The sequence below is a fragment of the Artemia franciscana genome, chromosome 11, assembly GCF_032884065.1.
Source record: "Artemia franciscana chromosome 11, ASM3288406v1, whole genome shotgun sequence".
In the NCBI taxonomy this organism is placed as follows: Eukaryota; Metazoa; Arthropoda; class Branchiopoda; order Anostraca; family Artemiidae; genus Artemia; species Artemia franciscana.
Window position 1 is genome coordinate 40,321,079 of NC_088873.1, and position 13,859 is coordinate 40,334,937.

The 13,859-nt window shown below is 35.9% G+C and overlaps 2 protein-coding genes across 2 annotated transcripts in view; one reads left to right on the forward strand and one right to left on the reverse strand.

Moving 5' to 3' along the window:
* Positions 1 to 2,850, reverse strand: LOC136032624 (uncharacterized). Its single transcript, XM_065712896.1, has 2 exons — positions 2,766 to 2,850; positions 1 to 485 (listed from the first exon to the last, which is right to left on the reverse strand). The coding sequence occupies exons 1-2, from the start codon at positions 2,848 to 2,850 to the stop codon at positions 1 to 3; spliced, it is 570 nt and encodes a 189-aa protein (XP_065568968.1).
* Positions 2,851 to 3,151: 301 nt separating this feature from the next.
* The window catches only part of LOC136033220 (gephyrin-like), an 87,666-nt gene continuing 76,958 nt past the window's right edge, over positions 3,152 to 13,859 (forward strand). The window contains exons 1-2 of the mRNA XM_065713930.1: positions 3,152 to 3,242; positions 11,777 to 11,904. Coding sequence (XP_065570002.1) covers positions 3,221 to 3,242; positions 11,777 to 11,904 — 150 coding nt within the window. The 5' untranslated portion in view covers positions 3,152 to 3,220. The remainder of the gene's footprint in view (positions 3,243 to 11,776; positions 11,905 to 13,859) is intronic.

A 13,859-nucleotide genomic window follows, 5' to 3' on the forward strand; every position in this document is an offset into this window, starting at 1 on the left:
TTATTTGAACTGCTGGACTTCCTCGACTTGGGTTCCATTCAAGGTGATCGGTGTGTGGTCCAAACTGGTACGTATAGTCTTAGTTTTTTCAAGGTGGATATGGAGGCCGGTTGATAGAGCCCTCTTGGAGGCGTCATTGAGCATTGACTCTGCCTCAGCGACAGCTGGGGCCAGAATGCCAACATTGTCAGCACAATCTACGTCGTTTACTGACAAAGAAGAACTTACTGCCACACCCTGATACTCATCGTTAACTTTTAGAATCCAGTCGATAATATAATGCAACAAGACTGGCGAAAGGACACAATCTTGGCGGACACCTTCTTCGATCAGAAACAGGTCCGAAGGTTCATCCGTTGTGACTGTGGCCTTTGTTCCGGTACAGTACGCTTTCAGTAGCCTGATTATTTTGTCAGGTACGCTATCTTCCAGCAAAGCTTCCAAAATAGCGTCGCGGTGTACCGAGTCAAAGGCCGTGATAAAATCTATTCATATCTGAATTATTTCTTGCTGATATTTGAAGCGGTGTTCGAGAACCAGCCAGAGACCAAAACGATTTAAACTGGCTGCGCAAGAAAACTGGTTCGACAACAAGCCAGAGACTCTGAGTCACAGCAGCCCATGTCCGGCCTAAAACCTGCTTGTTTACATCTTTTTCCTGAACTTCTCACATCTCTTAATCTATTCGACACAACAATTGCGAATTGTTTTTAAGCATTGGGAACGAAAGGTATTTTCTCGATAGTTGTTACATTTTGGACAGTCACCCTTTATGAATAAATAAAAAAAAATCAAATGAAAGTAAGGATCGACATTAAAACTTCAAAAACGAACAGAAATTATTCCATATATGAAAAGGGCTGACCCCTCCTCAGCGCCCCGCTCTTTATGCTAAAGTTTTTACTTTTTAAAAAAGTAGAGTTGTGAGAAAGAGTCAAACTATAGCGTAAGAGCTGGGCGTTAAAGAGGGGACAGCCCCTTTCACATAGGAAATAATATCTGTTCGTTTTAATTTTTAATGTCGCTCCTAACTTTCAGTTGGAAAAACATTTTTTTAATTTAATTTCTGAACGTTTTTGAATTAATAAATGTTTTCGATTTTGGCTTACCGCGCATGAATAATTAAAACGAAACTTGCATATTTATTATTTTTTTTTTGCTAATGGCTAAGAATGACCCCTGAATCACAAATGCCGTAGAATAAATTGTTGAAATTACTAAAAATGCTTTACCGTAAAGAGTCAGGTATTGTGGAGGAAACAATCCCCCTTTTATACGTAATAATTTCTGTTTGTTTTAGGTTTGAATGCTGCTCCTTACTTCTAGCTGAAAAACTTTTTTTCTCAGTGTTTTTTTTTTAAATAATGCTAGAAAATCCTGCGGCTCCTTCATGAAAATTCTCTTCACTCATGCTAAATTCCTCCATGGAAAGTTACTCCCACTTAACCCTCTCCACACCGACCTCCCTCTCCCAACACAAGAAATTCCCCCTGAAAAAGTATGTACACTTCCCAATATGTAAACAATGGTCAAAGTTTGTAACTTGCAGCCCCTCCCCCAGAGACTTTGTGAGATTAAGTTTTCCCTAGGTTTTCGACTATGTTGAACAAAATGGCTATCTCAAAATTTTGATTCGGTGACTTCGGGAAAAATGAGCGTGGGAGGGTGCCTAAGTGCCCTCCAATTTTTGGTCACTTAAAAAAGGTACTAGAACTTTTAATTTCTGTTAGAATGAGCCATCTTGCGACTTTCTAGGACCACTGGGTCGATACGATCGCCGACTGGGGAAAAACAAAAAACAAATAAACACGCATCTATGATCTGTCTTCTGGCAAAAAATACAAAATTCCACAATTAATACGAAGCCTTCACATTTTTGTAGATATGATCTTGAAACTACTACAGTAGAGTTCTCTGATACGCTGAATCTAATGATATGATTTTCGTTAGGATTATAAGACTTTTATGGGGTGTTTCCCCATGTTTTCTAAAATAAAGCAAATTCTCTCAGGCTCGGAACGTTTGGTGGTTAAGACTAAAACTTGAAATCAGAATTAAAATGCGATTCTTTTGATGTAACTATTGGCATCAAAATTCTGTTTTTTATAGTTTCGGTTGCTATTGAGCCGGGTCGCTCCTTACTACAGTTATTTACCACCATCTGTTTGATTGGGATAATAATGGACATTTCCAATCGTTAGGAATGTCCTCTTTCTCCCAGACATCTGCAACTAAGTTAAGCAGGTCATCAACCATCAAGTCAGGGTGTGATTTTAGGAGCTCAGCCTAAATTTTGTCTATTCTCGGGCTTTGTGGTTTGTCAGTCGTTTTATTGTTTGTGTAATCTTTTCCCTGCTGGGCGAGTCAGTGCAAACTCCCTTATAGGCCTCGTCACCTGGTGGGTTCCCACTGGGTCCAAGTTATTCATTCCAAAGGTTTGGATGGTTGGTCTTCAAGAACTTTTGGAAATGAGTTTGCCATCTTTTGATACAGTCTTCACTTCTCACAAAAAGCCTTCAGTCAGTTGCCTCCAGAGAGGGAAATATAATTTGCTTATTTTTGCCGCTACACTCCCCATGTAACTTGTACAGCTTCCATGTATCCTTACGTGTTTTCCGTACCGGTAGCAATATTCATCCGGTAATTCTATTTGTCAGTCCTGACAGACCTGTAGCATAGCCACTACATAGCCTTATATTAACTTTTGTCTTCAGGAGAAAGTTGTCCGACCCATATCTGGACCCTGCATCGGCTTTTCTGAATACTCTTGAGTCTTCCACCTTCGAGTGCCATCAGTATGATATAAACGAAAGTCAAAAGCTGTGCTTTAATATCAAGGAGAAGGGGCATTAAGAAACAAAAACCTGTTCTTTATAATTTTGTGAAAGTGGCATTTAAAAAATAATAGTATTAAAGCATTTTCGCAAATTGTTCACACTAAAAAAATGCACTACGCCTTTTCATCAAGTTCATCCCAGTACTGCCAACCAAACTAAAAAGGTTAACCAACACAAAATATAATGATTTTTTCTATAAAAATAACAATACTATTTCTCAGGAAAACTCAGAACTAGTAAAATTTTGCATTCTAGCTTGAAACACAATGGCATTTTGGCTCAAAGCTAAAATATTTATTCCAAATCTCGTAAGCAGCGCTGCTGCGCTAAAAGCAAACATTTAAAAACCTAACATATGTAACAAGTCATTTACTATTGATAAAATGGCTGGTGCTATTGTCATAGGTAAACTATGATACTTTAATAGGCAGCATCCTTATGCATGACTTTGAAAATCCTCTAATTACTTTGAAATAATTAGACAAATTACGTTCTAGTTTTGAAAACTGATGGTGGTTATCATCCCTACTCATGCTTGCCTATGTTTTGCTAGTTTAGAGTATGAGTCAGTCATTTATTGTAACTTCTATTCATTTGAGTTTCATTTATTCATTGATAGTAATTTGTTGTAGTTTCACACTTAGAGGATTATTTGACTTTATTTTGCACATTCTTGGCTTAATGGAGGTCTTTCTTTTTTTGCAGAAAAAGCTCTTAGAAATCAATTTCTGTTTGTTTTTTATTGACATAGTATTTTAGAGAAAAAATAGAATTTTATATCTTTTCTATTTGTTCTATAAGAATCCACTGCATGAGTTTCTATTTGTATAATTTGTATAATGCAGCAAGTGAAAGTGACCACTGGACCAAACAGTCATGCACTCTGATGAAGTCAAAGTCACCAGCGGGGTCCCCCAGGGCAGTGTCCTGGGCCCTGCCCTGTTCAATATAGGCTATACATAAATGAGCTAGCCCTTATCACCAGTAACAAAACCACTCTCTATGCAGATGATTCAAAACTCATAGGTCCTGCCAATACCCCTTCTGCCCACCAATCCCTTCAGACTGATCTCAACCACATGTGCTCCTGGGTCAAAAGATGGTTGCCAGAATCCAAGGCTGAAAAATGCAAGGTCATACATTTTGGACACAATAACCCCCAGCAGCAATACCTAATGACCCAAAAACCTGGGAGTCACCATATACTGGAGCATGTTCAGGAGGAGTGAGACCTTGGAGTTATTGTAGACTCCCAGTTGAAATTCAGCTCCTACTCACAGAAGATCTCAGCCAATGCTAGCAGAGCCCTAGGCATCATTAAACACAGCATTACCGCAGAAGTAGACATGTAATCACCAACCTCTACAAAGGACTGGTAAGACCATGTTTGGAGGTGGGGACCATCCTGGCCACCCCTTGATTCAAAAAGGACAAGGTAGTGCTTGAGCAAATCCAACAAAGGGCCACTAAGCTGATTGCCAGTATGGAAAACAAGCCCTACAGTGAATGGCTGAGGGAACCCAACCCCCCCCCCTCTTTAGTCTACAGGCGGAAATGTGGGGATATGATCCAGGCACACAAACTCCTCTCTACCAATCAAGAAAATGAGCTCCTGGAGATTGACACCTCTCACATAACACAAGGATACCCAAAACAAATCCCCAAACTTCATGCAAGGACTAGAGCAAGATGCAGCTTCTTCTTGAACCAGATTGTGAACCTCTAGAACAACCTCAAGGAGAACATTGTTCTACTGAATCAACAGATGTATGCAAACACTGTCTGGATGCTGAGCAGAGTGATAAACCATGGAGATTTGACTGAGATGCACCAGAATCTAATCAGCCATGTATGCAACTGTCATCACAAGGAGTGATTCAGCAGGATCAAAAGTCCTTATTTCACTCCAAGCTGTGATTGAAGGTATGCTGGAGAAACTTTTTTAATAAGTTTTAATCCTGACACAAACACTATTTTTCAATTTAATTTTATAGCTCCCAAAGGCAACCTGAAAAATAAAACTTAATATTATTCCCAAAAGATTCAAGGTAAATTTTTTGCAGTTCATATTATTGACTTACAAATAAAGTAAACAGACCACATATAATGCCTTTTTTTGTTCTTTACAAATATAATAACCAAAAATGCATACTATAATTGAAAATTTGGCATCAAGGAAGAAGGAAATGGCATAAACGTTAAGTCAAATTTATATATCCTAAACTTAATGGCATAAACTTAATCATAGAAAATCAGTGCTTTTGGATCACAGCATATGACATTAAAAAAACATAGATTTATAATGAAACATTAAGTTTGAGACCAGTGTTTTAAGCCTTTTTATATCCCATATTTTAGTCATTTTCAAGAGCTGAGAAACTTCTTAAAATTGAATTTGCAATAGAAGCAATTATTATATTAATAAAGAACATAAAAAAGGCATTGAGTGGTATGTTCATTTTATTGGTAAGTCAATAATATGAACTACAAAAATTTACCAGATTCTACATATGCTCTTTGACAAACTGGCTATACTTACATCATTTTTTATCATTACAGTTGTAACATTACAAAGAGCAGAAGTAGTTATAGCAGTATCCCCAAAAGATTCAACTTAATACCTCCTAGTCATTCTTGATATATTGCTGAAATTTCTTAATTGGCAACCATAAACACAATGCCTTTTGATTTATTTTAAAGCAACATTTTGCTTTTAAGCATAATGGACCAATTGCATAATTTTAGAGGGTTGACATGCCAAATATCTCAAAAGACATAGTTGCTGGATCATTTTACTATACTAAGCAAAACAGCTGTCTAAAAATTTTGAACCTTTCAGAAAATATGTGGGTTTGAGAGAAGGTCTGCTTGCCCTTCAATCTCTTTTTATTTTCAAAAAGAGTGCCAGAACTGTTAATTATGAATCAAATTAGTTCCTTTTAATGTTTCAAAGATATTTCTAGCTATTATAGAGTAGTGTAGCCTATGACATTGCTTATATGCTCCTTTGAAAACCACCAAACATACAATTTTTTTTGTTCAGTTGAAACTCCTAAACATTCCCTATAAGTTTCATCTTAGCACCCTCAGCATCATTAGTCATAGTAACTATAGTGGTAGTATTAAAAATATGCATATAGTGCCTTCTGGCTAGTTCAAAGTCCCACTCACCCTACCTTTAAAGATCTAAATTCATAATATAAGTTGCTCCTCAGATATTGCTTTGCTACCATTTTGGAAGTCAACATGCTCATAGTTTGTTTGATTTAGTTCAACATCTGTTTATATATTCCTTAAAAGCTCCACTTTAATACCCTTAGCTGGCACTGAAACTTTTGTTTTAGCAAATGGTTTAAAAATATTGTCTCATACTTACTATTTCATTACCCAGTCCATTTTGTGAAAGTTGTATAATTCAGAAATATTGATTTGTCAAGATTAAGTTGAATAAAAAAAATGCAAAACAATTTCAACATGTTTTCTTCTTATTCTGTTTGGTGCTTAAAAACTGCTGTTTGACTTGTATGTTGAAAAATAGCAAAGCCGATAAAAAAAATGGCAGATGGGAAAAAGCAGAAATTAAATTTGAATCTTTTATATATAACTTGCTTGTGGTAAATCAATACTTGTGGACTATGTAACTTAAATAAAATGGATATTATGATGAAATAGTAAGTTTGAAGCAAATGTTTTAACCCTTCTTATACCAAAAAATCTTAGAAAGAAATTATCATTTTCAAGGGTTCAAGAAAACTTAAAACTGAATTTGCAAGAAAAAAACTATTATATTCAGAAAGAGCATAAAAATGGCATCAAGCAGCATGTTTACTTTGTTAGTAGGTCAATTGTATGAACTGTGCAATATTTACCATTAAAGAAATTAATCAGAGCCTGAAACAAGGACAGATCTAGAAAAAGTTCTTGGGGGGGGGGGGCACTGGACCAATGATGCCAATGTGATTCAAGAGTAATGATAGGTGGGTGTGTTGATATTGCTTTTGTCAGACCAGTTCTTTTGTGTAAATCTGGTTAGTGCTGATGTAAAAAGACAAAAAAACCTCTTTGAAAGCCAATACTATTTTCCTGTAGCAGTAAAATGCATATTAACAACAGACCCAAGCCAATTCTTTGATGAATAAATTACTATGGCTTCATTTCATTTCAAAGTTCAAATCTTTCAAAGGAAGCTATCTGATAATTATGGAAATTTTTTTCCTGAAAAGAAAACTAAAAAGTGTTCAAATGATAAACTCTATATTAATGAACGTCTAAAAGCTAAGATCAAAGAAAAAATTCATTTACTTTGTAATGGTAAAAAAGATGAAGCCAACCATATGTGTAAAATGATAAAAAACAAATTTGAAAAGCAGCTGCCATATACTATAAAAATACTATGAAGGATATTTTTAATTATAACCCCAAGAAGTGATATGATCTAGTTAAATAACTTTCTGGCAAGCAAATTAGTAATATTGATTTCCAGCTTGATGAGCCTAGTATTAAAAATGCTAATGATCTCAACAAATACCTGGCCAAGATTGTCTGGGCATTACCTCCATTTTCTGCAGAGACTCTTGAGTCTATTCCCCATAGTCAGGGTGAAAAACTTCCCCATGTATCACCAAAGGATATCAAGAAAAAGGTAAATAACCTAAAAAGGACAAGTACATGCCTATCAAATATTCAAATCATGCTTGTCAAAGCCATTGCTGACAAGCTGTCCTTACCACTGGCAGATATTTTCTGCTCAATCACTGAAAGTGGATGCTACCCTGACGCCTGGAAGCTGGGATTTATGACGCAGGATTCAGAAGAAGGGCGCTGAGGAGGGTTTCAATGGGGTTCAACCAATTATGCTCACCTCAGTTTTTTTGAAATTATATGAAAGCTTTCTGACTGATTGGCTCAAATCAAAAATTGAAGAACTTATTGACCCAAAGCAATTTGGAAAACCCTGATGTTTGGCTAAATCTACTTCTAATAGACCTCCAAAAAGCTTTTGATCTGATTAACCACAATGTTTTAGTTGAGAAACTCCTAAAAGAGTTTCATGTAAACCCAAACCTTGTTAGAATAATGGTGTCTTTCCTTCCCAGTAGAACTCAATATGTAAAGTATAAAAATATCTATTCAGATCTCCTTCCAGTTTACACTGATGTGCCCCAGGGTACCCTCCTTGGCCTGCTCCTGTTCCTGATTATGATAAATCGACTTTTTACTGAATACCCTGACTGCTGGAAATTTGTTGACGACATGTTCTTACTGGGAAAATGCTGGAAAAATTTAAAGAGCTCAGCCATGGAAATCATGGAAGATATTTCAAGTGACGCTCTACAGGCTGACATGACTGTGAATGCCAAAAAATCACATATCATGACTATCACTTTCTTGAACAGTACTCCTTTATTCAAGCAACCAATCCCTCTGGAGATGTCTGTCCAGCAGTGCAAAGTCCTTGGTATCACTATTTTGAGCAATCTGAAGGGGGAGATCCACTTTACTAACATCACAAAGCAAGCTAATTTGGCACTTTCTGTGCTTAAATTTCTCTTCATGTTTTCTTGCCGTGCATTCTACCTTTTAAGAATTGTAAGAATTATTTTTACAGGATTTTATTACATCTATGCTGAATTTTGCATTAGATCTATCCTCACCTCGAATCTGACAACATTGTTATGCAAATCATGTAATTTTTTGCTCCCTTATTGTTTACTTTTAAGCAAAACAGTTATTCTTTATTTTACAGTCTATCTGCAATGAAAGTACAAAAGTGTGCATCTATTCAACTTTGATTTGTGTGCAATCATATTCTATGCAATAAAATTTTTACAAAGAATTTGCATTTAAGATGGCAGTATTTTGCAAAAATGGCAAAATCCAGTGTAAATTCACATGAAAATTCAGTGTTTTTTCTAATTTTTACCTTAAATTACCTCAAATTGCAGCTTGGAGTGATATAAGGATTTTCCATCCTTGTGATGCTCCAGTGATGAAAAAAATTCGTTTGGTGTAGGTTGTGGTTGTTGATCTAGACTCTTATGGAGGACTCTGCAGCTTCCCAATTGTAGAGAAACTCCTGGCAGAGCCATTCCTTATCAAGGTGGGACTTGAACATGTCACATGAAGAAGCAGAAACTGTTTCTTCAGAGAGCTGGTTCTGCATATTGATGACCTTTTGGCTGAAGAAATGACTTCTATGTCAACTCGTGGAATGCTGCATGGGGAGCTTCATTGAATGTCCTCTAGTACCAGAATGCAAGGGCTGTGCAAAGAGACCGGGAAGGGTATTTTTAGAAAGGATTTTTGGTTAAAATCATATCACCCCTTTTTTTGGTATGTCAGTGCTGGCAGCTTCAAACGATGTAGTCTTTCTTTGTATGAAAGTTTATTTATACTGCTAACCATCTTAGAGGCATGACGCAGGACATCCTCAAGCAACTTCTTATCTTTTTTTGAAAAAAGGGGCTGCCAATGACATTCCGACCTCCAGACATGGTCATACAAGGGCCTTATATAACTTCATAAAAACTCTCGGGTGTTGGCTCGATGGTTCTTTTTATGATACAGAGGGATTTATTTGCAGAAGATGAAACAGACTTAGCATGGCTACTTTAGTAAAAAAAAAAAAAATTAGAATTCCTTTTTTTCTAGCTAACTATGATGAAAGTAGAGTGGAAGATTGACCTTGACTAAATCATTCTACTAAGACACTAGAAAAAAGTCCATTGTGGTAAAAATACAAAAATATTGAAAGCTTTTAGAATAAAAAAGCATGAATCATGTATAGAAGCTAAAAGGATGATTTATTAAGGTACTAAACAAACAGCCTCTCTGGGAATTACTGTCATTAAAAAAAAAAAGATCAGTTAAAGTCTTAAAAAAATAAACTACAGAAGAAATAAAAACTACCTTATTATTGGTACCTACCAGCTTGCAAGTTGTAGAGAATACACTAGTAAGATAGTTCTGGTAAAATATAGGCCTTTTGGTAATAGGCTCAATACCTTATGATATGTGTCTCACAATTTTACTCATACAGTGACATTTGGTGATACTTTTTGTGTGAAGCCTTTTTTTTTTATCAATTCTCTAGCACAGAAAACCAAAGTTGATGTTTTGCTACAGATCTACAGACTTGACAGTCACCTTAACAGGCATTTTTACCTAATGATACTGTTCCTGTAATTTAGAACCTATAATAAATGAAAGTATTACTTAGGCCATAATTGAAAGCATAATTTAAGATGGTTGATACTGGTGTAAAGTTTGTACAGCCACACCTACACATAGGACAAGGTCCACCTGCAAGGTCCTTGGCTGACTAGAAAAATCTGTTCCAACAATGCATTTCATCCATAAGACCTTCACCTCTCTGTAACTCTTTGTTTATTATTAATTGTGGCCCTGTTCCTGTCTTTAGTTGGGGCAAGTCCAGATTGACTGTTCCTTCTCCATTTTCATTCATGCTTGCACAGCATTTTACTGTTATGCCATCTTGTTCCTTCTTCCTGATCCTCAGCATTTTCGTTCATAATCTCCTCTATACACCTCCTTAAGTCAAATTTTAATGTTGTTTTAACTTTCCTTACATTGCTCTTGTTTTTGTATGATCTGTCACTCAAATATTTCTTGTAAAATCTTCTCCTCTTCTCTTCTAAACTTAAATAACTTTTCTCCCTAAGACATCATCAGCTACTTCATATATTATTTTCCTAAAATTATTCTATCCAACTTCTACACTGTAAAATACTTGACTCTTCAGTCAAGCGTTGAGCTATTCCTGAAAAGTTTCCCTCAAATTTTCATCCAGGAGTATTGAAATGTCAACAGTTTCTTGGAAAGTAGTTACCCTTCCCGACTTAGCTTTAGATTAACTGTAGACAGTACTATATGGTGATCTTTCAAACAGTTCGTAGTAAGGAATGACCTGGCTCAATAGTAGCTGAAACTAAAAACAGAGTTTTGATACCAATAGTTGTATCAAAAGAATCGTATTTTTATGCTGATTTTAAATATATAAGTTTCATCAAGTTTAGTCTTACCCATCTAAAGATACGAACTTTTGCCTTAATTTTAAAATAGGGGGATACCACCCCTCAAAAATTTGGAGGACACCTAGGCCCCCCTAAGCAGTCACCAGATCAAAATTTTGAGGTAGCCATTTTATTCAGCATAGTTGAAAAACCTAATTACCATGTCTTTGGGGATGACTTAATCCACCAAAGTTCCCTGGGGAGGGGCTACAGGCTACAAACTTTGACCATTGTTTACATGTATTAATTATTATTGGGAAGTGACACACGTTTTTAGGTGGACATTTTCGCTTTTTGGGGGGGGGGCATTTTCAGGGGGAGGGGTAACGTGGGAGGATCTTTAGGAACTTATCATGAGGGAAGAGAATTTTCATTAGGGGGGCACAAGATTTTCTAGGATTATTTAAACAAAACAATGAGAAAAATATAAAGAAAGTTTTTTTTCCACTAGAAGTAAGGAGCAGCATTAAAACTTAAAGCAAACAGAAATTATTACGTTTAGGGCTCTAAGGGGTTCGTCTCCTCTTCAATACCTCGCTCTTTACGCTAAAGTGTTTTTATAGTAATTTCAACTAGTTATTCTATGGCCTTTGTGATTCAGGGGTCATTCTTAAAGAATTGGGACAAAATTCTAGCTGTAGTGTAAAGAGCAAGGTATTGACGAGGAGGTGAAGCCCCTCATATACGTAATAAAAATTTACAAATATAGAAGTTCGTTACGTAAGGTAATTCGTAAGTTACATATAATTTATTTCTAATAAAGACGTTCATAAAAAAAAGTTCTAGTTGCCTTTTTAAGTTACCAAAAACTGGAGGGCAACTAGGCCTCCTTACCCACCCCTTGCATGTATTTTGTTGCTGCTAGTTTAATGTGTGTCTTAGTTAAAGTATGATATTTATTTTCAGTCAGTGATAGGTGTTTCAACAAATCTATGGAAGATAAAGCTGGTTCAGTTATTGATAAGTTTTTTCAAGAGAATGATCTTCTAAGCAAATGTCGCATCATTGTGCCTGATGAAAAGAACATAATTATGGTATGTATATTTTAGTATTAATACCAAGCCTAATATATCGCAGGCTGTCAAATACCATAGATATATGTATTATGTTCACTTTTGCTGCAAAACATAATGTTGAAACATAATGTGAAGCTGCGTCATGATGTTAAAAGCGTTATCTTCCGCCAAGTACTTTTTGAGTACTTTTTAAATATAAATTTTAAATTTTAACATGGGATTTACGAGTTCAATCAGTTCACTTAATCACGTCCTTAAACAGTACGACAGTATTGTCAAAATAGTTTTGATGGAGCTCTAATTAACATTACCGGTCAGTCGTTGTACCTTAACGTCTAGGGAAGACACGGGGCCTAAAGCGGGGGTGGTCTACTAGTCTTGTTTTTGTCTTAGTATGTTTAATTTGCCACGGACAGTCAGGCTAGGTATCTAAACATTGAAGCGCAAATCAAGCAAAAGCCTTAAGAGGTGTCAGGGGTGGGAAGATGGGGAGGAGTATTTAGTTGCTAAATCTATTCATTTTAAGTTTCTTTTCTGTGAAGTTACATTTCTGTTACGTTTCTTTATGTTCGATATCTGTAAATGTTTCTTGTTTTTGTTCTCCAATAACTATTCAGGTAAAATGACAATCCAGTAGCAACTCGTTAAACAACAAACTCTTTAAAAAGGAGTTTCATCAAAACTAATTTGACAACCTTGTTGCAATTTCCACTATCCATGCACATAAGTGAAGCTTTGAATCAATAGGGTAACATAAATAGATTAATTACGTTTCTTAATTACGTTTCATAAAGTGGTTAATAAAGATTAAATAATACCGATTCTTTCAATTAACATAAACTTTAAAAATAATATCATTATTAAATACTCTTTTGTTGGTGTAATGGCAGTAACTGAAGCTACTTACCAGAGGTATTCAAGTTCAATCCGGATCGGCGCAAGGAAGTTCACGTTCTTGTTTATTTAAGTATAATTTTTTATGAATTTTTGACTAATCTTTATGTATAATATTAGCATAATGAAAAGCTTAAAAAGAAACCATTCGCTCTTTGTTTAAAAGGGCTCACTAATATAAATTAAGAGACCACAGTTGTGCTTGGTCAACAAGTGTTGAAGATGCCTCTACACTGATCTCAATCATGAAACAGTCAAATTGTTTAAATTAGTCAAAAACTCTTAATTACTGGGACTTGTCACTTAGAGGAGTGTGTATTAGCTTGAAACATAACTACTACTGTAATACTATTATTACTACTACTGTGCCTATAACTACAATTACTTGCGACTGTGACAACTTCCAAGGACTTTCAAGTCTGACAGCGTGCGATACCGACTACAAGTAGTTACGACCAAAACTGTATCTACTTGCGAACATGGCTGCTTGTAACTGAGACATGAGTAATTATGGCTACATGTGACTACAACAGCTTAAGGCTGCAAATTATTGTAACTGTGACTACTTACTACTGTTATCTGTATATATAAAAATAAGTTGTCTGTCTGTGGATCAGGTGACGTCATGTTTCTGTGTCGACTGACGTCATGAAGTTAGTTGTCGTCATTTTTGCTATGACGGTGACGTCATTAAAGATATTTAAGACATATATGTTCACGTAGAAATCTATTAATGTTTAAGTTTAAAATGACTGATGAACTTACAATGGCAAAAGCCGATGAAGATGCTCAAAGAGTCTATGCCAAAAAACTTGCTGCTGATAGAGAAAGTCAGGAAAGAAAGCGTGCCGAGGAATCAAAAGAACAGCAAGGAAACAGGCTTGAGGCTAAAGAACGCAAAACCGCGCAGTTAGATGAAGATCCACCTGGACAGCGAGAGTCAAAACATATCAAAACTGAAAATGATAGCGATGATGATTGGGTTTGGGATTTTGACTTGGATAAGGTCATCAATGCCTACCAGATTTTAGTTAAAAAAAACAAAGGTTCGGTGATATGTATTTCATAGTGAAGCTGAA